General features: G+C 39.6%; 1 protein-coding gene across 1 annotated transcript; it reads left to right on the forward strand.

Annotated features, from left to right (window-relative positions):
• The first annotated feature begins 670 nt into the window (after positions 1-670).
• Positions 671-19008, forward strand: SAMD8 (sterile alpha motif domain containing 8). Its single transcript, XM_036385449.2, has 7 exons — positions 671-811; positions 2009-2161; positions 8319-8925; positions 10686-10781; positions 11472-11589; positions 12384-12534; positions 13441-19008. The coding sequence occupies exons 3-7, from the start codon at positions 8351-8353 to the stop codon at positions 13743-13745; spliced, it is 1245 nt and encodes a 414-aa protein (XP_036241342.1). The 5' UTR covers positions 671-811; positions 2009-2161; positions 8319-8350; the 3' UTR covers positions 13746-19008.
• Positions 19009-21698: the final 2690 nt, after the last annotated feature.

The raw sequence follows: 21698 nt of genomic DNA on the forward strand, positions 1-21698 counted from the left end.
CACTTTCTCTGAAAAGGCAAAAAGGCAGTGTCCTTAACTTCATGGATACACTGCCACCTCCTTTTTATTTCAACTGAAGCTACAACTTAAGATTGTTTTGGACCTCATAGTAATTACATCATCAACAAAACAAATTCTGACTGTTACTCAAACAGTTGCAAAGGGCTGGCAGCTACCCCAGACAGTTGGTATCCAAAATAAATTTATTTCTGGAGCAATTTGCTTCTCGTGTGTCTGTCTCCTTCTATCGCCTCCACCTGTGCTGTTTGTAGGCTATGGAGCTCCCGAAGTTACGGCGCCTTGCTGAAGCTTTCCTAAGTCATGTGTGCTGTTCACATCTGTGCTTTGCATCTCCGCGCATAAATGACTCAGTGCTGTCGGCCAAGTGCGGACAGCCAGTTTTATTCTTTTTATACAGACATCAGGAAAGAACAATGGTGCAATTGAAATGCTTTTTAATGACTGCCTGCTATGAGGCCTGACAGTACGAGGGCCCTATAAGTTTCCTCTGTTATTCTGTCCTGGTGTATGCTTTGAGTTGAAGGACGGCGATATTGACCGATCCACCGATTCCAAGCCTCGGGCACAGACCGAAGCCCCTCCTGGCAGGGGCCCCGTCCTTCCACCGCGTCCCTCCCCTTCCGCCGCCGCCTGCCGGCGCTGCCGCCGCCGCTTCCGGACGGGGGATGGGGGGTGGCGGTGGCCGCCGCTGCCGCCGAGGAGAGGCACGGGCAGAGGCACGGGTAGGGCGCGGAGGAGCCGCTGCCGCAGCTCCCAGGGCCGGCGCGGCGGCACCGCCACTCGGCGGCAGGTGAGGCGGGGCGAGCCGCGGGGCCCTTCCCGGGAGGCCCGGACCGGGGACCCTTCCTGCCTTCCCTCCCGTGGGGCCGCCCCGCAGGCGGGAGCCCGCCGGGTCCCCGTCGCTGCCCCCGCTGCGGCATCAACCCCCGGGGTGCGGGCGGGCCCCGCGAGTCTCGGGGCGCAGAGGCTGTGCGGGAGGAGAGCAGCTTCGCCTACTGGGGGGAGGACGAGCCTCCCGTGCTGTGTGTCCGCGCTAAAATCCGCTCCGCCGTAATTACGGCGCCCGCCGGCCCGGCACATCTCTGGCGAGCGTGAGCGCCCGGCCCGGAGCACCAGCTGCGCGCTGGGGCCGTGTCGCCGGCAGGCTTCGGGCTGAAGGGGTCAGCCCTTGAGCCCGGCTGTGCCGCTCTCGGGTGAACTTTGCCGGCCTCGTTAGGAGAGGCGTGTGAAGGTGTGGGACGGCACCGGGGGGCCGGGGCCTGCGGGCCCTGTGCGGTTTGTTGTGGGGTCTGGGGGCAGAGGGGACCCGTGCGGTTTGTGACTCCCGCGTCAGCCTCCGCAGCGAACAGATCGTTCCTGGAAATGATGTTTTGTGTCACTCTTACAGTCAGATAACGAAACGGTTGTACCGGTCAAAATAGATATTCTTGTTACTTTTTTCAATAAAATTGGTGTGTTTTCTGAGGACAAAATGTTCAGTTTTGAATAAAAATGCTGTTGAGTATGTAGGATTTGATTATTAAGAAGGCAGCATGGAATAGTGCTGTTACTGGTTTTTATGTGTCCTCTTCGAGTTTCAGGGTTAAATGGTGGGGTCTGCCTGTGGGGAGAGTGTGTGCAAGTTTAGGGCCTGAGCATAAAGAAGTCGAAAGTACTGGAACTGTTACCCACTCAGTCTCTTAAATCTATATTACTGATGCATTATGTGGCCTTATTCACTTAGTTATTGCAGATTGCTATTAAAAAACCCCAACACTTCAAAAAGGTAGGTTTTTCCAGCTCCCTAAGTTAATGGAAGAGGCAAATGAGAGGTAGTGTTAGTGTTAACGTTTGGCATAAGTTGAAGTGGTCTTATGGTTTTGTATTTGAGGCTTCAGTTTGCAAAATTAATTTTATAAATTTTTTTTTATGTGCAGTGCTCATTCTGTGTTGTAAAATGACTCGATGGCAAAATTCAACTTGGCTAATGTCTGCTCTGTCTCCACAGAGCTCCCTTGTGCAGCTGGGCATGGTGTCTGTGCCACCTCCACAGAGCAGCTGATCATGCTGTGCCCTGGAGTGGCAAGAGCTCGGAAGACATTTCCCGGCATTTAAGTGCCCCTCCTGTTTGGTAGGGGGTGCTTCTTGCTGAATATCAGAGGTAAGGAAATGACTGTGTCTTTTTCTTCATTTTGCTTTCTGTGATGTAGAAGAAAGGTGGAACTAACCTGTAGGATTAGTGTGAAGTGATTTTTATACCAGGTGAAAGAAATTTTGTAAAGTTTTCTAAGGTTTTGTTGTATAAGTACTGCTTAGAAGTGAAGGAGATGTCCTGTACATTTGTAAAGCACAAGAATTTTAAATTATCTTGTTTGCCCTTTTATGGGTGTTGTTTCTGCTGGCTGGTTGGGGGTTTATTTTAGTAGGATACTATTAAAATACAGGTTGGCCTAGGAACTGTAATCTTTTGAGTTCTGTAGTATCGCTTTTCTTTGTACAGAGCTTGCTTTTGCAGCCCACTTAGCTGCTTGAGATCCACTAACCATATTACACTGTTCATGTTTGTTTGATAATCACATGCCTTTTAGAAGTTTTTTTATTTCTTGCCTACTTTAATGCATCTAAAATGAGGAAGGCTATTAGATTTTCACTAGACCAGAAAGATCAGATTGTAAATGGTTGTGGAGAGTAAGATGAAACACAGTTTCACTTCAGATATTGTTCTGGTATTCATTTGTATGGAGAGTTTGTTCATGTCTTCTCCTATCTCCACAGTAAGATGAGAGTGTGGGAAGAAAAGGGGAGAAAGAAACTTGAATTGTTACTCCTAAGTTGTATAGGGATAAAGAGCAGCCATTATTCTGTCACAGAAGGGATATACTACTTGAAACTGGAAGAAAAATACTTGACATTTGATATTTAGCATGTAAAATGTTCAAGAACTTAGTCAAATAGTAGTGAAATACTGTGAATGACATCCTAAGATAAGTGGTGGAGTACTTGATCAGTTGTTTAAAAATCACTTGTGTGTGCATTGAATGGTGGCAGTAGTATAAAAATTTGTTTTGTTAGCTGGTTAGTAGATTAGGAGTTGAGCTGCTCTTAGTGTTCACTTGAGTATAGTAACAGCCTGTTTGGCTTCATGAGGTGTAAGAGTCAGGGAGCAGTTTGTATTCTGTTCATTTTGATGCAATATGTAACTGTACGTGGTGGTTCTTAAGACAAACATGTTTAACTTTCAGGACTTTCTGTAGTAGCTGCTGTCACTCTTGCATGGAGGTGTCTCACTAATATTTGATACACAAGCTGCACTTCAGTACGTAATTCTCAAAAAGCTCATCTTCCTTGATGGCTTAAAACCTAAGACTAAGCTAGTGTTACTTTGAGATTTCTTATCTTACCTTCATACATAGCACTAAGAACTTTGAGTACAGTTAAGCTATTGCTGATCATCTCACTTATGATACCAAAGTCACTATTTAAAACTCAATGCAAGTTTTACAGCAATATTTATGCATTTGAAATTATTGTATTCTTGCTTCAGGAAAATACCATATGTTGTCTCATGGTGGGCATTGTGATGTGTTTGATCAATTTTATATGTAGTATGGTAGCCATTGTGGTTAAAAACTCTTGAAAAATCATGTATTGTTTTTGCATGTGTTCTTTTTGTCCTTCTGCTTACAAGACACCTAGCATATTATATGTATCCGGTGGCATTTAGGAAGTAAGGACTAAGCCACTGTATGCTATATGGCAGTGAAATCTTTGGTGCTATTTGCTTTAAATAAGCACTGAAGAATTTAGAGTTTCCAGGAAGAGCAGGTGACAAGCTTCTCATGTAAGTCAGAGTCAGCAGAGTAGCTGAGCCTTGTGCTGCATAACAAGGCAGTGCTGTGTGTTCTTTTTCCAGCACAGCATTGCTAAGTTGGTGTGTGACAGTAGCCTTATTATTGCAGGCTGGCTCAGCACATGTTTTTGTGTAGCTTTTTTGTGCTGGGGAACCAAGGCCACCAACATGGGTGAAGTAGCAGCCTTTGCAGGGAACAGCCTCTCCCCTGAGGTGTGGGATGTGCTCCTAAGCCAGCAGACCCAGTGAAGGGGGGGCCGAGTTGGGATGGCCTGTTTTCAAACTGCAGCTTGAAACCTTCACACAGAAATGTAGGTTAAATCACTTGAGATCTGGTAGTTGTTCAGCATCCTTCCTAAAATTCCTCTCCAGGATGGTGGGAAATGAATCTATGGGGAAAAAAGCAAGGGGCAAGGCTCTCCCAGGTACCTGAGGGCAGGTGGTAAAGCAGTCATGGTGCCAGTAGAGATTTTGCATATGTGTCTAGAATAAACAAAACCAGTCAGCCCTCTGCTAACTGCTGCAGACCTAACTAGGTTGTTTAACCCTTCAGCTGTGACTGCTCTAATCAAGTTTGCAGCCTAATGTTACTGTGATATTAATGCTACTTTTCCTTGGCTAGAGTAGTGATAAGCAGATTCAACTTCCCACATTTTTACCTCAATATAAAGTCTCAAAGTCTGTAAGCTAGGAAAGTTAGGGAATTAATGGTTGACTGGCAGCAATTCAGTAGATGGGAACATGATAGAATCATGGACAATCATGTTGAGGGAGGTTAATTTTCTCTAGATATAAATCTACAAAATTTTGCTGTCAGCTAGGGCATAGTCAGCCTCTCAGAGGCATCTTATTTCTTAAGATGCCACAGCCAAGTTGTAGGAATGTTTATGGCTCACAAAGTAATGTTTTTCTTTTAAAAAAGTAAATATTTATACATATACAGTTCATATGCATTGTGCTCATGCTGTTAATTGAAAGGCTGGTGCAAGAAAATGGGACACACAATACATACTGTTGACAGGCTTGCTAAGTGTTAAGTCACAGTACCAGGAAAATAATCCACTAACTAGCTACAGACATTGCTGATGTCAGGTGAAAAGTATATTTTACCCTCTGACGCTTCAGTCTATGCTTGCTTTGTGTTACTCATGTGTGTTATTCATCATTAAGTAATGTTACCCATTATTTGCTTTAGGGATAAAACTAGTAATATGGAAGGCAAAGTAGTTCCCAGAGCTGTTTCCTTCCAGAAGACAGGTGCAGTTATCTAGGGGACTTGGCCTCTGCTGCGTTATTCTTACATAGCACTGTAGTTTTGTAAAAGTTATGCAACATTCTTCAGCTTCAAAAAGGAGCAGGAGCAGTTGCACATAGGGCTTTGTACTGTATTCCAGGTGTTACAATTATTAGGGAGAGTGCCTTTTACCCTTTAAACCACACAAGTGTCACCAATTGAGTAGTCTGAAAGGGAAGGCAGTTTCAGGATTTAAGAAGTTGCTTTGTCATTGAAAAATGAGTTTACCTGTTGCTGTTGAGATGAAATTAGCTACCTGCTCTGTGTAATATTTTAAATTTGTGTTTTGTGGTCATTTCTTTGTCTTTTCCAGTTGGTTAAGTGTCCTTTTGTTGACAGTGTTTAAAAACAGAGCAGGTCCTATCAGTTGCATCTTGAGGTTTAATGTAGACTTTCTCCCAGGTCCAGCCCATAGTGACCTTTGATGGGTGTGCTGATTCAGTGTTGTAAGGTTACTTTTATTGCACCTTTGATAAGGGTTGATTTTTATTCCAGCAATGCCAGATGAAAGAAGACTAGGCTGCTGTTAGGCTACTTGACTTGTAACAAATGAATGGAATTCTCTTAGGTTAGGGACAGTTTCCTGCCTTTGTCCTCAGAAGCTGCTTTGGTTAGAAGACAATATCAGTAAGTTGAGTGTATTTGTGTTGTGAGTTTACATTCACTGCTTTTAGAAAACCCATGATGATTACTATGTTATAAAACTCACTGGGATTAACAACTTCTTTTCTTTTCTGTATGTAATCTGTTTTTCTGGAAGTTCAGTTTGGCAACTCAAGTTTGTTTATTTTTACTGGATATTTTGGAATAGTATAAGAACAATGTTGACAGTACACTCATGTTTTAGATGTTGCTCAGTGGTGCTGACCCTAAGTCAAGGAGTTCTTGATTTTCCCCTGTTCTGCCAGTGAGGAGGGGCAGAAGAAGCTGGTAGAGACACAGCCAGGACAGCTGACCTGAACCTGGCCCAAGGAACATTCCATACCATGGAATGCCCTGCTTGGTATATAAATGGAGGGGGAGATTGGCCCAGAGGGGCTGACCACTGCTGGGAAACTGGCTGGACAAAGGTCAGCAGGTGCTGAGCAGTTGTAATGTGCATCACTTGTCTTTCTTGGGTGTTGTTCTTCTCTCTTTTTGTTATTTTCACTGTTATTATTACTGTATTTTACTTTATTACCATTATTAAACTGTTCCTATCTCAACCCCTTGGGTTTGCCTTTTTACAGTTCTCCCCCACCATCCCACTGCAGGGGGAGTGGGCCAGGACATTTAATCAAATTAAGTATCATAATTTATTTTATTAGCCGTGTGACCAAAATAATTGTCAGAGTTATTTTTGAGCTACACTTTCAGAAATAGTACGATAACATAAAAATGAGAAAATACCCTTTCATATCGAGAAGGAAGCATATAGCATATGCAGATATTCTAGGAGTTTGGGGTTTTTTCATTTTGGGCAACTATTTAAATCAAGGTGTTAAAGCTTATATACTTATTGACTGTATATGAGGTACTGAGAAATTTTAGCAATGAATTAAGTACAAGTTTTTAATATACAGTCAACTGCTGAGAGAATATCTTCAGATGTATTATGCCCTTAATTATTTTAGAAGGGTAAGTGTGATTTGTGTGCTCATTTTTCTTCTAAAATATTGCTTTTGCACTGCTGGGAAATCTCATTTGGCAAATTGAATCTTCTCTGATATAGTATAAAATACTTTGTAGATGAAAGCCAGAAGAAAAAGTTGCATCCAGTAATTATATTAAGAGCACAATAGGTACTGTACCTCCTTAAAAAAAAAAGAAGTGAGAAGGAAAGACGTTCTGTTTCTGGAGGAGCTGTGCCCCTGAAAAAGATGGAGAACTGTGCTGAATATTCATGATGGATTTGACTACCAGTTTACTATAGACAGCAGCTAAATAATAGATTAAATACACTGTTTCTTTACTTTCATTCTGAAAGCCTTGAATGATGTATGTGGCAATAGTGCATTGTAGTGCCTTGTGTTTTCTGAGATTTGGTTGGCATGATTGAAGCATTTTAGTTAATTAGACTGTTTTTTCGAGTACAAAAGAGCTGTGATATTGTAGCTGTTTCTTAGGTGGTAGCTGTACATGAGCCACCAAATATAAATTATGCACAAATCCATTCTCTACTGCTGTGGGTCTTCAATATTGCATAAACGTTTTAGTACTTTTACTTCACTGGTAGCCTTTCAGAGTTCTGTTGTGTTCCATATAATGTCCTGTGGTTAACTTTTTTCTTGGTTGTTTTTCTGGTGACTTGTCACCACCATGTGACTAAAATGTTGCTGAGCTGTCTCTCCTTCCTTCATGCAATATTCTAGAGTCAGGAACACAGATCAGGAAATTAGATACCTCTCTTCTGGTTTTGGTGTATTACTATGCTATCTATTACCACATCCATTTAAAAAATGCTTTGAAGCTTAAACCAGTACTTCATTTCTAGTAATGCTGTTTTTGAAAGCTGAGTATTTTAAAGGATTCACAATTCAGTAAGTATCTATCTTAATTATTGAGATCAAACAAAGAAATAGGATGGTTGTACCATCATGATACAACTAACATACTTCAGTTCAATACTGTTGCAGATATCTAGACTTAGGTTTACTTGGAAGGAGTGGGAGAATGTCATGTCATCAAAGCTTCAGTAGTATTTTAAAACAGTGGGACATATTGGACTGTATTGAAATGTATTATTTCAGCTTTAATTCAGTTTTGTGTGTTTGCTGACTGTACTTCCTCATGTAGTTGATGAGCTGCAAACAGTGGAAAAGTCTAATGATTAAGCTGGTATTTAAAGAGTAGTATTTGATTTTCATTGCCTAATGTAATTAACAAAGCAGGATTTATTTATTTATTTATTTGCAACAAAATTAGAACAGTATACTGGATACATCTAGGAAATATTCTGCTTCTTGGAAACTTTAGGTTTCTATTTAGGAGCAAATGAGATAATCTTAATTTAGTTTTTCTTGAAAAAAAACCACATTTTTGTATTACTTGCCTTAGAAATTAGGTCTGTTTTTTAGCTATCTCTTATGTAAAATGTCTTGGGCTAATTGAGCATCTAAAATGGCACAAGAGAGCTGGCATTTCAGTGATGTGTGTTGAACACTCTGGTGTTGTCTCTCTCTCTCGGCTGTGCAGCAGGTGAGTGTGAGTGGCGGATCAAGGGCAGGATGGCGGGCAGTAACCAGCTCTGCATTCGACGCTGGACTACCAAGAACGTGGCCAAGTGGCTGAAGGAAGAAGGCTTCTGTGAGTACGTGGATCTTTTGTGCAACCGACACAGGCTGGATGGAATTACGCTGCTGACACTTACTGAGTATGACTTGCGATCTCCTCCTCTGGAAATCAAAATCTTGGGGGATATCAAGAGGCTGATGTTGTCCATACGCAAACTGCAGAAGCAGCACGTTGATGTCCTGGAAGAGCTGGGTTACACCAGTGATGGTCATGCTGGCACAGTGTCCCCAGCTGGTTCACTACAGGGGGGAGATTGGTTTTGTAATGGTGAGGTACCTCGGGACTATGATGGACCAATTACTGACTTGAATGGTGATCAGTATCAATATGCAAACGGAAAAAACAAACATGCCACACGAAGACTGGACCCAGAGTACTGGAAGACAGTTTTAAGTTGTGTGTATGTCTTCATAGTGTTTGGCTTTACATCATTTGTCATGGTGATAGTACACGAGCGAGTACCTGACATGCAAACATATCCACCTCTGCCAGACATATTTCTAGATAGGTAAGACATTTTCTTTCTAAACAAAATAGTAATGTGATGGTTAAAATACAGGCTGTCTTTTATCTGTTTTCAAAGTTTCATATGCTCTAGAAGAAAGTTTCATGTGCTCTAGAAATGCCTCTGCAAAATAGTAATAAAAGTCTAGTAAGTCCTTCTGCTAAAAGAAATGCGGATCAGGTAGATGCAGAGATTTGGGTTTAGGGGAAAATAAATTGAGCTGTTGTTCTATCTAGTTTATATTTTAGTTTTACATCTTAAACTCATTACAACACAGAAATTACTTTGTCCATCCTTGCATTCTGGTAAAAAGTGTGATGGTCAGCTGGCATAGATATGCAGCCATATGCATTTTCTGAAATCCACTTTCTGCCATGAAGCTTAACGTGTCTTGATATAAAAAAACCTTTGGATGAAGGAATATTTTGATCTGTGAGTGAGCAAGAAAATTGAAAGGGAACAGCATTGGTACTGTTTTTACGGTCTTCCCACTGTCAGCTTGCTGAAGATGGTCTAGGGAAACTCAAGTTGAATGAAAAGACCAGCATCTCTTTTAACAGGTTATTAAACCACTGTTGTGATTTATGTAGTACCTGCTCATTTTTTTAAAGAAAATATTTCACTTCAGGCAAAGAAGAGACACAATGGCAAAGGTCGAATTCTAGTCATTGACAACAGGTTTAATAGAGAATAAATGTTCCCTTTGAGAAAGAGCACTTGCACCATGGAGAACTTAACTGCCTAGAGAGTTTTAAAAGATGAGCTAAACTGTTATAAAGTTCAGCCTTTGTGATCTTCCTGTTCTTGCCAGTAATTTCCATTTTCATTTATGGCTTTCAAGAAGTCAGTAAGACTCTAATCTTTTGAGTAAGAGTGCAGAATCCTCCATAAAGGTATATATAACTCATCAAGGACAGCCCACATCCAACAGAGTGGAAGAGGGCAGAGAGAACAGGAGCTGTGGCATTATTGGATTTTGTTCCCAGGGTGCTCCCTGGGTATTCAGTGTGCAGGAGGATGGGGGAGGCCAGAAAGCAGCAGCTCACAGAACAATGACAGAGGATTACTACAAAGCTCATGTTTGAGTGGTGCTTTGCTACCCCTTTGTATCAGGGGGAGCACAAAAGTACAAGGAGCAGCCTCTCTTGAAATTTGTTGATCTGTATTTTGGTGACTGAAGAGTGGAAATTGTTACTGGTGCCTTATGAGTGCAAGAAGGTCTTAGTCTTAGATCTTTTGACAGGGAAGGCTGAATGTTTTAATGTATTACTGAAGTTTTGAAAACAATTTTTATATTCCCTGATACTTTTCTGGGCAGTTCTGCTTCATTACAAGTGTTTCATGTTTTTGGCCTTGCAGCATTTAATTCATTGCATTGACATGGCATTCTTGCAAGCATAAGCAGCATAATTGACATGATGCAAGTTTTTGTCAGAATGAAAAAGGTTGTTGTGAAACAATAGTGGAGGAACACATCCTGTTAGTACATCACATGTGAATTAAGAGAGCATACTAGAGATTTTCCCTTAGTGAAATCTCTGGAAACTGAAAGCACATTATTAGGAAGGAGATAACTGAATATATTCCAAATTCTATATTTCATTCAGTCTAACAAAAGTATTTTTGACTGTAGTTTATACTATTGTCAGATGAATGCAAATAAGTTTTGAGGTTAGAACCTCACATGCCCTTATTTTCAGTACCAAGACTAGGAAAAAAATTAAGCCTTTGTATTAACTTTCTGCTTTGTCTTTTTTTTTTAGTGTCCCTAGGATACCATGGGCTTTTGCTATGACTGAAGTATGTGGTGTAATTCTTTGCTACATTTGGCTCTTGGTTCTTCTGCTTCACAAACACAGGTAGATTTTATAAAATCCAAATTAATTGGTCCTTTGATGCAGAGAAAAGACCGTAACAAGAATTTATTATGGTTGTTTAAGAAGTTCCATTCTATAAGAATCTTGTCAACTCCTAGAATGTCTCTGTTAAAATGGATTAGGGAGGATTTCATCAAGATTGATGGCTTGTGAATCTTTCAAAGGAGTAATCTGAATTCACTTTTCTACCATATTTATAAGTAATTTCCTTCAGAACATAGGTATTTCAAAAAGTTGTCAGTATATACTCTCATGCTATAACAGCTTTGTATAAGAAAGTGCCACAAGAATGAATTGCCACAGGATGTCTGAGTCAGCCTGGCAATTTGCTTTCACAGAGAGATAGAAAATGCTTTTGTGTGCATGCATATTTTAAGTTAAATTTTCACTGGTTTATTGATTTTATCAGTTTGCCAACAGAAGGTATGAGTGCCAAAGCTAGCACAGGAGTAGCTGCAGAGGTGGAGCTGTACCTTTTGGTGACAGTAAGCTTGCTACAATGTCTCACCCTGTCATGTGGAACCTTATTTTTACAGTACTACTTAATTGGAAAAAAAGAATTGTTGTGAAACTTGCAGTGATGATGTCAGGACTTAATGGGATTAAGTTGGGGTGAGGTGAAATGTTTTTATCATAACTTCCCAGATCTCAGTTCCTGTGTACTTTTCCCAGATCTATTCTGCTGCGCAGGCTGTGCAGCCTCATGGGGACAGTGTTTCTATTACGCTGCATTACAATGTTTGTTACCTCACTCTCCGTGCCAGGACAGCACTTGCAGTGTACTGGAAAGGTAAAAACTTCAAGTGCTTTACATTATTTTTCCTGTTTCCTTTTGTAAAAAACTACTCAAGACGTGATTAAGATTGTTGCAACCATAGTGTTAGACGTGTGTGTTTTAAGAACATCATGTTTCTCTCCTGTTTCCTTGTCCTTGCATTAATTGCCATATTCAGGCAAACATCCCTAGGGGTCCTAGAAGCACTTGCCACTCTGGAGAGTATATGGTTATTTGGGGAAGGGTGTTCAGAATGTTTCACACTGTAAAACAGAGACAGAAAGTCAAAGAGGTGTGTGCACTTAAGCTACTAACTTCATGAAGAAAGAAGTAATCATTTCTCTGTCTTGTTGGTTGCATGGTTTTGGAAAAAAACCTAACAAACGATTATTATTTCACCCCTTCTCATAAGGGATATTCTTAGAACGTGGGATTTTATGGTTTCATTCTAACTTTTAGTTAGGAGAGGTTTGAGCTGAACAAATGGAAAGCTTGATAATGATACATTTGGGAGACTGAACACATTCAAAAAAGGTGGCAAGCTCTGTGGGTAAATCACTTGGAACAAAATACTTGCTCTAAATTCCCGTATTCATAAGAGGTATGATGAATACAATTAGTAATTGCAGTTACTAATGTGACTCATTGCCACAGTGAAATCCAAAGATGTAATAACCTGCATTTTAATAAAAGACACAACATGATAAAATGGTATTAAACAAACATAGTGCAGTACAGCTCACTTTAGGGATATACTGTTTGGACCGTGGAGTTGGAACTTAGTAAAGGTTAATATCACTGTTTTTCAGTTGTATGGCAATGTTTGGGCCAAACTCCAGCGGGCATTTGCAATTTGGAGTGGCTTTGGAATGACTCTGACTGGAGTGCATACATGTGGAGATTATATGTTCAGTGGTCACACTGTCGTCCTGACCATGCTCAACTTCTTTGTCACAGAATGTGAGTACAGAGTGTCAATACTCAAATGTCCTTAAGAGTATGTACAGAGGTGTGAGAGTGTAAACATTTGAATGTCCTTAAGTATTAAGAATATCTGCTCCTTGACCTTCTCAGAAAGTTCAAAGTGTAACATTTAAGCAAACAAATACAAACTCAGATTGCTGTTCTCTTTCTCAAGTTTGTGAAAGCCAAGTCACAGTAAGGAAAGGAACACCACCTCCTTGCATGGGGGGGATGAATAAGGTACTTTTCATTGAACATGTGAGCCAAGAAATTAGAAAGGCTTCCTGGCTTGCTACTGGGAGAATACTTGGGAAGATACTTAGGGTTGTCTGTTACTCTTCCCTTGCCTAGGTACCTTCCACTGAGTCCTGCCAGCCAAAACCTGGCGAGTTTTCCATACATTTAGTATAATCCATAAAGCCAATCACCAAACCCCATGGCAAGTGAGAATATATGAAACAGCAGTACCCTTCTATAAACACCAGCAGGGATTTGATACATGTTTCAGCAAGCAAAGATCATTCCTTTGAGTTCAGCTATGACGTAATGACTGCAATCACAGTAATGTAGCTTTCATTACATCTTCCTCCTTGTAACATAGAAAAGACATCATTTTTATTAAAAGAAGTATGTTGAACAAAGAATTCTGATTTGCAGGGTGCTAAACCATTTAAGGATGCTCTTGTTAATCCAGAAATGCATTTGTAAATGAAGTCATGAACTGATAGACATATATAACTTGTATGGTTACTTTTGTTGGATTTATTGGACCTGTACACAACATTTTTGAATGAAGAGAATAACTTCATCTCATTTTTGGATGAAAAATCTGTATAAAAGTTTGGAATGTCTAGGCCTGCATTTTGAGACAGTCAAGGTTAATAACTTTCTGTTTTCTTCTAGATACGCCAAGGAGCTGGAACTTCTTGCACACCTTGTCCTGGGTCCTGAATCTCTTTGGAATCTTCTTCATTTTGGCTGCACATGAACATTATTCTATAGATGTCTTCATTGCCTTTTACATCACGACAAGGCTCTTTTTGTATTACCATACATTGGCTAATACTAGAGCATATCATCAGAGTAGGAGGGCAAGGATATGGTTTCCTATGTTTTCTTTTTTTGAATGCAATGTTAATGGTACTGTTCCCAATGAGTATTGCTGGCCCTTTTCAAAACCTACTATACTAAAAAGATTAATTGGTTGAAGACTGTGTGGGTCAGTTCAGATTTTTATGAAGCATTATGACTAAGGTCCTACAAGGCTAGCTACAAGGGAGAAGTCAAGTAACATTTTTCACTCCATGATCTCCTCCTTGCCTTGTTTCTTGGATTCTTAGCCATAAAATAGGGTTTCCATACTTTACAGGGATGTGTTTTGTTTTCTCCTTGTGAAAACAGAAAACAATGCAGGGATGGGTAAAGGCTATCAGTGAAGCATGAATATAAACCAGAATACTGTTACCCTTGGCAAGGTTCTGTGTGAATGTTTATTGGAATGTTTATTATTACAGGAACATTAACCTGAAATATGTGTTGAATATAACACACCCTTTACAGGTCCAGATAATCTTTGTTGCCCGAGTGCCAGCCTTTACATATACTGACAAAAAAATGAAAACTTTATAAAGCCTTTCTTTAAAAGCAGTCATACATGTAATTTTTAAAACAAACTGTGTATATTTAAAAAATGAGGAGGTCTGTGTCATAATGAAGAAAACAGTATAGTTCCATGCTGAGAGAGTCTCTTAACTGTTAAATTACAAGACTTGACAGTATAAATGGTCTGCATACAGGTTGCCAAAAATGAAGGTCTGCCTTGTGGCTGTGCAGTGATGATATTTTTTTGAATGAGAACTTATTTAGTCTAGTCCATCAGTTGTCTGTATGGTTGTTCTAGCACTTGAAAGTTTTCCCTTTTGTGTTTAAATGAGTTACAGTAAGTGGAACATCCACTGAAAATAAACTTAGCTTTAGTGAGTTTAAAGCCACAAAGTAACTTTTGTGTGGTCTTAATTACTTTATACCCAAACTCATGCATGCTTTTCAGGAGCAGTTCTTTAATGTTGGAAAAAAAGAACAGTTGTCTTCGTGTATCTTACTGTCCTGTAAATGGATGGGGAAATGCATGTAGTAACTCTTTCATGAATAGTAATAATAGTGAGTATTGGAAATAGTGCTCATGTTGATGTATGTTTTAGCACTCTGGTGTCAACAATATGGTGACTATCTCTGGATATAATATATAGGCACAGTATATTTGGTTATATATATAAAAACACAGTATATGTTTTTCTAACAACTATGAAAAGAGGCTAGTTCTTAATTTAAGTTGCTCATTTACTACCCTGAAAGATACCATAAACAGTTGAGTTTTGCTTGTTGAAAAAAACCAAACCACAACCCACAACAAAACATACCCCAAAACCTCAAACCAACACTCTCAGTCCATAATGCATGAGCAGGGTCACACAAGGGTTGCTGGTCTCTTAGGCAGTGGATTGTAAGGGGACAATACTAATGTTGTCTGTAGAGCCTTGAAATTACATTTGTGCTAAATGAAAACTGATAGGTACAAGGTACAAAATCATAAAAATGGCATAGACCTTTTAATTTGATTATTGCAAGTTCAGATGTACAAAGGTAGTGTAAGTCAGGTTTAGAAAGTTACACAAATAACTCCCAGCTTGGTACAAGCTGACTTAACGGGCACTTTGTACTTGTGTGTGCACAGAAATGAATCCATTTGGAATTTGCAAGGTTTTGTGTCTGGAGGCTTGTAACCTACTTTGGGCTACTCCTTGCTGTATTGTGTTCCTTTTATATACCTTGATTGTACTAACTTGACTACCTTACACTCTTCATGGTACATATTATTTTTGTAACTTAATTTAGCTCCTATTCCACAGAAAAATTATGCATCTTGGAGTATCTCTGCCAACTGTAATGAGCACATGTACACTGTACTATTACAGAGATTTTTATATTTATAACATTCCAATTTTTTAGCAAAATTGCAGATTTAATAATATATTGTTAAACCTACCATAGCCTGATGGCTTTTGCCATCCAAATTGGGGGAGTATGCTTACACTTTAAAAAAAGGAGAAAATATTCTGAAAGATTTAAAGACTTGCCATTTGCTGCTCTTAACTTTCTGATTTCAGAAAGGCAATTTGAACATTCCTCTTGAGACTTTATAATGAAAGAGCTCTATTTGTTAACTTATATTTGCCTTTGCAATGCACACAGTTATGAATACTGTTTTTCTAAACTCTAGGAAACATCTGTTCTCAGGATGTGCAGGTTTGTAATCTGAGTTATATGGAGAGGTATGCAATTAAACTTGCAAAGCTGTTGATTTGGAAAATAACCATTTGAGTAGTAACTGGCATAACTGCATCTAAACTGAAATACTATTCTGCAACTTACACATGCAGGAGAATTTTCAAGTACAGCCCATTGTAACAATGTTTACAGAAAGTAAAGCTATCATTTCAATATTTTTTTGTAGTGAAGTTTATATACATTGAAACGTAAGGATTCTTTGTTCTAATTTAATTTTCAAATTCCTTTAAGTAAATTGCATTTTTAAATCAGCCTTATCTATCATTGTTTTTTAAAAGAAGCTTGTTCTTTTGTGCTGTTTCCCTTGATGCTAGATACCTAAGCCCAGGATAAGTAATATAAAATGGTTGGTTTTGTTAGCATTGGAGAGGATTGAAACATTGTATGGGTAATTGTCCTCTGCTGTTTTGGAAGTTCATTGTGTCTGTCTGTAAACATGCAAGAGGAAAGCTTGAATTTGATAGAAGACAGAAAAATGTGATCTTGCTTGCAAGAGAGCACAGGTCAGTCTGTAAGGTTGGGAATGTAAGCTTTATTGTTAATTAGATGGAAACAAGTTGCAGGTAACTGATAGGTTTAACATTTTGTAACTCCTTTTGAGTCATTGTTTTAAAAGCATTTTGCTGCTTCTGTTGCTGACAAGTACTTTAAGTAAAGGCAGCAGAGCACCTTGGGCCCTGGATCTAATGCTTAGTATGTTCAGGGATGTCTTCCTTTATGTTCACATGCCACCACTGCTCTCCTTTAACATGTTGCTCCTCTTTTGTGCTAAGTTGTCCTCTGTGGTCTGTGTGAGTGCCCACATGATCTGAATGCAGAATAATGAATTAATTACTGTGTAATGCCAGCAAGTGCAAGTGTCTCAGCAACATCAGAACTACAAAGTGCACAAACTTACCAAGTAGCAAAGTCTGAAATTAGTAACCATATATACAGAAGAAGGGGAGGGTCACTTTTTTTGCTAGCTTAGCAAATTTAGTAATATTTGAGACTTGGCAATAGGGTTGAGCTCTTCCTAATAAGTTTAGGGATATTTATGCACATACCTGCAAGTGAGAGACACACAGGCTCTTCCCCATCCTTTTTCTTTGGTTTTTTTTTTGTACCTTATGACACAGTTTCTTATAATAACTTTCCTAAACCTTTTGCCTTTAGTTTTTCATTTCTGAAAGATCCCTAAAGTGGGTTATGACATTACACCTGCACAGAATTAGACTTTCATAGATGTGGTTTTTAACAAATTCTGATTACACTGACAAAAACTGATGAAAGGATCTTTAAGCAAGGTTCTCCAGCTGATCTTGAACAATGCTATAGAAAGCTTCCATATATGCAATTTATCTTCATGTCCAGTGGCAAACATAGTAACACACAAAGTGTCACTACAGAAATGTAGATAGGCCTGAAGTATTTAGATGTCCAAGACTAGCAAGAATTGGATCCCAGAAGTGCACTGATTGACTTGTATGCTTAACTTCAAGCAAATTACTAAATACTCTTGACTTCAGTGAGTGTTACCATTTTAGTTTAAACATTTTTTTGGATAAGGCCCAGTGCATACTGTGTGGTATCCTCCCACAATAATGGGAATAGGTAATGTCACTTTCTTTTTGATTTTCTCTGATGTCTCCCCTCCTATCTACTGTAGAAGAAAACATTCCAATTTCAAAGAAATTTCTACTTAACTGGGTTCTGAAAGAAATCTGTCAAAAACCAAAAGACTGAATAAAACCATGATAATTACCTACTTTAAGAAGCAAGGGTCAGTTAAAATATTTGGGGGGAAAAAGTTATTTTTGTTGCAAGCTTGTTAAATAATGTTATTTAGAATTACTGAAAACCTCTAAGGAGGTTAAAAGCACAGGTTCCTATAATCTTTACTCTACAGCTGTATCTTGTGTAGTGCCAAAAAGAGAGTAAAGAGGGAGGAGTTGGGCTCAGACACCAGTAAAAGTGTTTTGCAGCAATTAATACCTCCTTGCTTTTTAACCATTGCCTGCATGCTTAGTGCTAGACTTGTCTATTACTGTTTAGCTAGTTTTCTGATATATGAAAGCCCATTTGGTTTTCAGAAATCAGTCATGGGAAAAAAAAACCAGAAACCCAACCCCAACCAGTAGATTTTATGGACCTGGAGTGTGATAAAAAGAATGCAAATCAACTGTGATAGTTTTTCATCCTGTCCATGTAGTTCTTGCTGAAGAGTTAGGGAGATTTGCAGTAATCTACAGACAGTACTGATTTTTTTTTAATAGCCTTTTTAGAAGTCTGACCTGTAACTGCAGATACCACCATAGTCTTTCCAAGATAGAAGTATATTTGACAGAAGTCCTAGCAGTGAGACAGCTTACCCTCTGAATTATTTTGTGCATTAGACTTCAACAATAAGGGTTAATTGATAGACCACTGGTTTATAAAATTACAAAATACAAAATATTTCTGATCTGTCTTTGACCTTGTCACTATTCTAATTGAAACAGTATTCCTGGGGAAAACAAGTTCTTTGGAGTGAACCTATTGATGTCTTGTTCGTTATATGAAGAAGAGCACAAAAAACCCCTTACAACTCCTCAAACACTACAGTATTGTGAACACTGAACCTTCCATATACCAGTATCCTGCAGACTTACCACTTATGTCCTAACAAATTTGCTGTATTATGTACATAATTCAGTGACATGCAGATTTTAAAAGCCAGTTTGTAATAAGTGTGTAGGAACTTAAGGTGATAAATGTGGAGCACAACAAGCTGACCTATTGGCCCTCACTGTGTAGTTAGAAAGACTAACTGTAACTTAGTTTTGCTCTTTCAATTCACTTTTGTCAAAAAAGAAGAAATTTTGTCAAATTTGAGAAACCACAAACTGCATTGTATGTGGTACTTAACATAATAAGGATGTAGAAACCTGGCTTTTCACACGGATCTGTTACTTCAGTTTTGTCCTGACTGAGAAAATAGTGTTATCTAATGGCTAGAAGGTATGCCAGTGAAGTGTAGAATACTGTAAATAAGTAAATATTGTTTTGATTCTAAACTCAGATTGAATTAATATATTGTTTTATATCTTTGTTGTGTTAAACATATTTAAAAATACTAAAATAAAATATTTGAAAGATGACAAATGCTTGATGTATTTTATATGCAAAATGATGGTTCATTGTTAGCACTGTGACTGTGAAAGTGTTCCTGAGCACAGGTGTGATGGTGTTATGAGGTTTTCCTTCAGTATGGAAGTAAGTAATGCTTACAAAATATAATTGGCACATGCTGTGGGAATTTGTTATAACTATGTGCATATACTTCAAATCATTACTGGAGAAGTAACTGTTCTGGGTAATGCAGGAATTGTAGGTGTGCAGCTGTGGTTTAAAGTTTTCAGCTACCTGTAAGGGCTTTGCTTTTTCTTTTAGCACTGATCTGTGACAGATTCTGGTAAAATTGCAGGTTTTCCCTGGAGCAGGGAAACAGCTGCCAAATACTAAATTCCTGTTGCTGTCAAAATTGTACTGAAGTCTGATACTAGGATAGGATAGGTACTTACTGGACTGTTCATAGAAATTATTTGATGTGGGCAAAATATTGACAGCCAATTTGGTAACAGTTCTGTTTTTTTCTAATAGTGTCATTAATTTATCAAAAGGCTCTTTTCAAGTTCTAATGCCACAGAATGCTAGATGAATTTGAAAGAGGCAATGCTTTTCAAACAAAGATTCATCATTCAATTTAAATATTTTAAAAAATTCACTTTTTTACCCCCTCACTCTGCTACATGAAGTCATCAAAACTCAGTCTGTGTCTCTTGATCGCTGACAGATTCTCAAGTACTCTAATTGGAGGTTAACAGCCCTAAAAAGAAAGAGGCAGAAGGAAGGAAGAAGAGACAACAGCAGGCTTGCTTTTCTTACAGTAACACTGAAGAAGGGTCTTTAGGCAATGTAGGGAATAGCAATTCATAAATATTGTGAAGGAGAGTGGAGAATGAAGCTCGTGTGGAGTACAAAAAATATTCAAGAGGTGCTGTCCACTAAGGGGGCTCTCTGATGTGTGAATGGAAGCTCCAGAAAGGGGCTGATAACATTACCCTGCAGTTTTGCTGTATTTACAACTTCATTAAAAGTCTCATCACAAAGGCCCCTTCTAGAGTTTTTGGATTCAAATGATTTCATGATGTTAGGGGTTTGTGGGGTATTTTTGGCAAAGTTAAGTAGATAAGACTACTGTATCCTAATGGCACTTCAAAAAAGGTTCCTTAGTGGTTTTTTTTTAGTACTGCAGGGAAGTTGGTAATACTGAATCTGTACAGAACAATAACCTGATGTTACTGTTGTTTACATAGGCATGAAACCTGTGACACATCATAAGAACTTCTGTGCACGATTCTGCCAGGAATACAATGAGTGATGTTGTGCCCATCCTCCCCGGCTCCAAGCTAGGACCCAAGCTGCATTTCATGTTATGGCAGAAGGTAAAGGGAGCACATCCTGCTGTGCTGGAGGAGCAGGATTGTGGCAGCACTGGGTTCCAAAGGGCCTTTCAGAGGCACACCTGAATTTTGTTTGCTCCAAGTGGCAGTTTGACCTACAAATGAGCCCAAGTTATGGAGAGAGAAGGCAGCAATAAAAACATAAAGCACAACCTTCATCTTCTGTAAAACCACAAACGTTCTTTTGCTTTAGGCTCCAGCCAAGCTGTAGTCAGTGCCCAGATTAGGCCTGGGTTCTTGCAGTCCTTATTTTGATTCCCAGTGAGTCCCAGTGTATCTTAGAAAGCTCTGCCTTCTTTTGTGAGACACTGACCAGGCTGTGGAGGATGGTGCCTTAGCTCAGTTTCCTGCTGAGTGATCTGAAGGTGTGCTCTCCTGCTCCCACACCAGCAAACATCACTGCAGGGTGCTGTGGGGCACTGCTCAGTACCAGTGCAAAGTTTGTTAGCAAGTGCTTTAATGAGGGTGCCAAAAAGTGATCCAATTTGTGAGTAACAGGGTTGCAACACTTGGCCAAAGGCTCTACCTCTTGTTTCTGTCCTGCCAATTAAAAATAGCCCCCGGGCTAATGCCAGGGAATGTAACAGCCCAGCATGGCACAGGTGCAGGCTGTCAGTCAGGAGGCTGGAAATACCTAGAAAAGCACCTGCTCTACTGCAGGCTCTATGGGCTGATCATGAGGAGAGAGCAGAGGAAAAAGGAGAGAGGTTTGCAGCAGGCTCTGCTGAAGGTGGCCCTTGCTGAGGGGCTCTAGCTGCTCTGGAGATGACTCCTACCCAAAGGTGCTCTCCTGTTTGGTTGTTCTGGTTTTCTCTTAATCAGGCTGTTTCCCCAAGCTGTGGGTTGCCACAACTGAAAACCAGAGCTTTAGTTAAAGGCTGGTGTGTGCTTCTGGCAAACTGGAACATGGAATACCACTCAGTTGCTATCTCATCCCAGCACTGCAGAAATGGTGTGTTGATGATTTGGACTGGGATTCAGGCTGCAGGGACAGGCTGGTGTGAAGGCATGACTGAGTCAGGGCTGTACTGATGCGTGCACATTGACCAGGAATGGGGTTTATATGCCAGAATTCTTTTATTGTCTTCCAGGAACAGCCTCTTACAGGACAGTTAGTGCCAAATCCACAGACAGGCTCCTTTTTGGGCATTATCTCTCTCACATGCAAATGCACCTGCCCTGGCTGGTGTGGTTCACAGCCTGTGTCATTTTCACTTTTGCTTTCCAGGGGGATGTGGACTTTATCATCTGATGGCTGTTGATTTGCCCTTGGTGTTCCATATACTATTTATAAATACAAGTCCCTGCTCTGCTTTTCTTACAGCATGG

Source organism: Molothrus ater, chromosome 8 (genome assembly GCF_012460135.2).
Source record: "Molothrus ater isolate BHLD 08-10-18 breed brown headed cowbird chromosome 8, BPBGC_Mater_1.1, whole genome shotgun sequence".
Classification (NCBI taxonomy): domain Eukaryota; kingdom Metazoa; phylum Chordata; class Aves; order Passeriformes; family Icteridae; genus Molothrus; species Molothrus ater.

What these genes read in the sequence shown, in the direction of transcription:
- SAMD8 (XM_036385449.2), top strand. Translation starts at nt 8,351, where the DNA reads ATGGCGGGCAGTAACCAGCTCTGCATTCGACGCTGGACTACCAAGAAC. An exon ending in CCAGACATATTTCTAGATAG is followed by an intron (nt 8,926 to 10,685) that starts GTAAGACATTTT and finishes TTTTTTTTTTAG; the next exon opens with TGTCCCTAGGATACCATGGG. An exon ending in CAACTTCTTTGTCACAGAAT is followed by an intron (nt 12,535 to 13,440) that starts GTGAGTACAGAG and finishes GTTTTCTTCTAG; the next exon opens with ATACGCCAAGGAGCTGGAAC.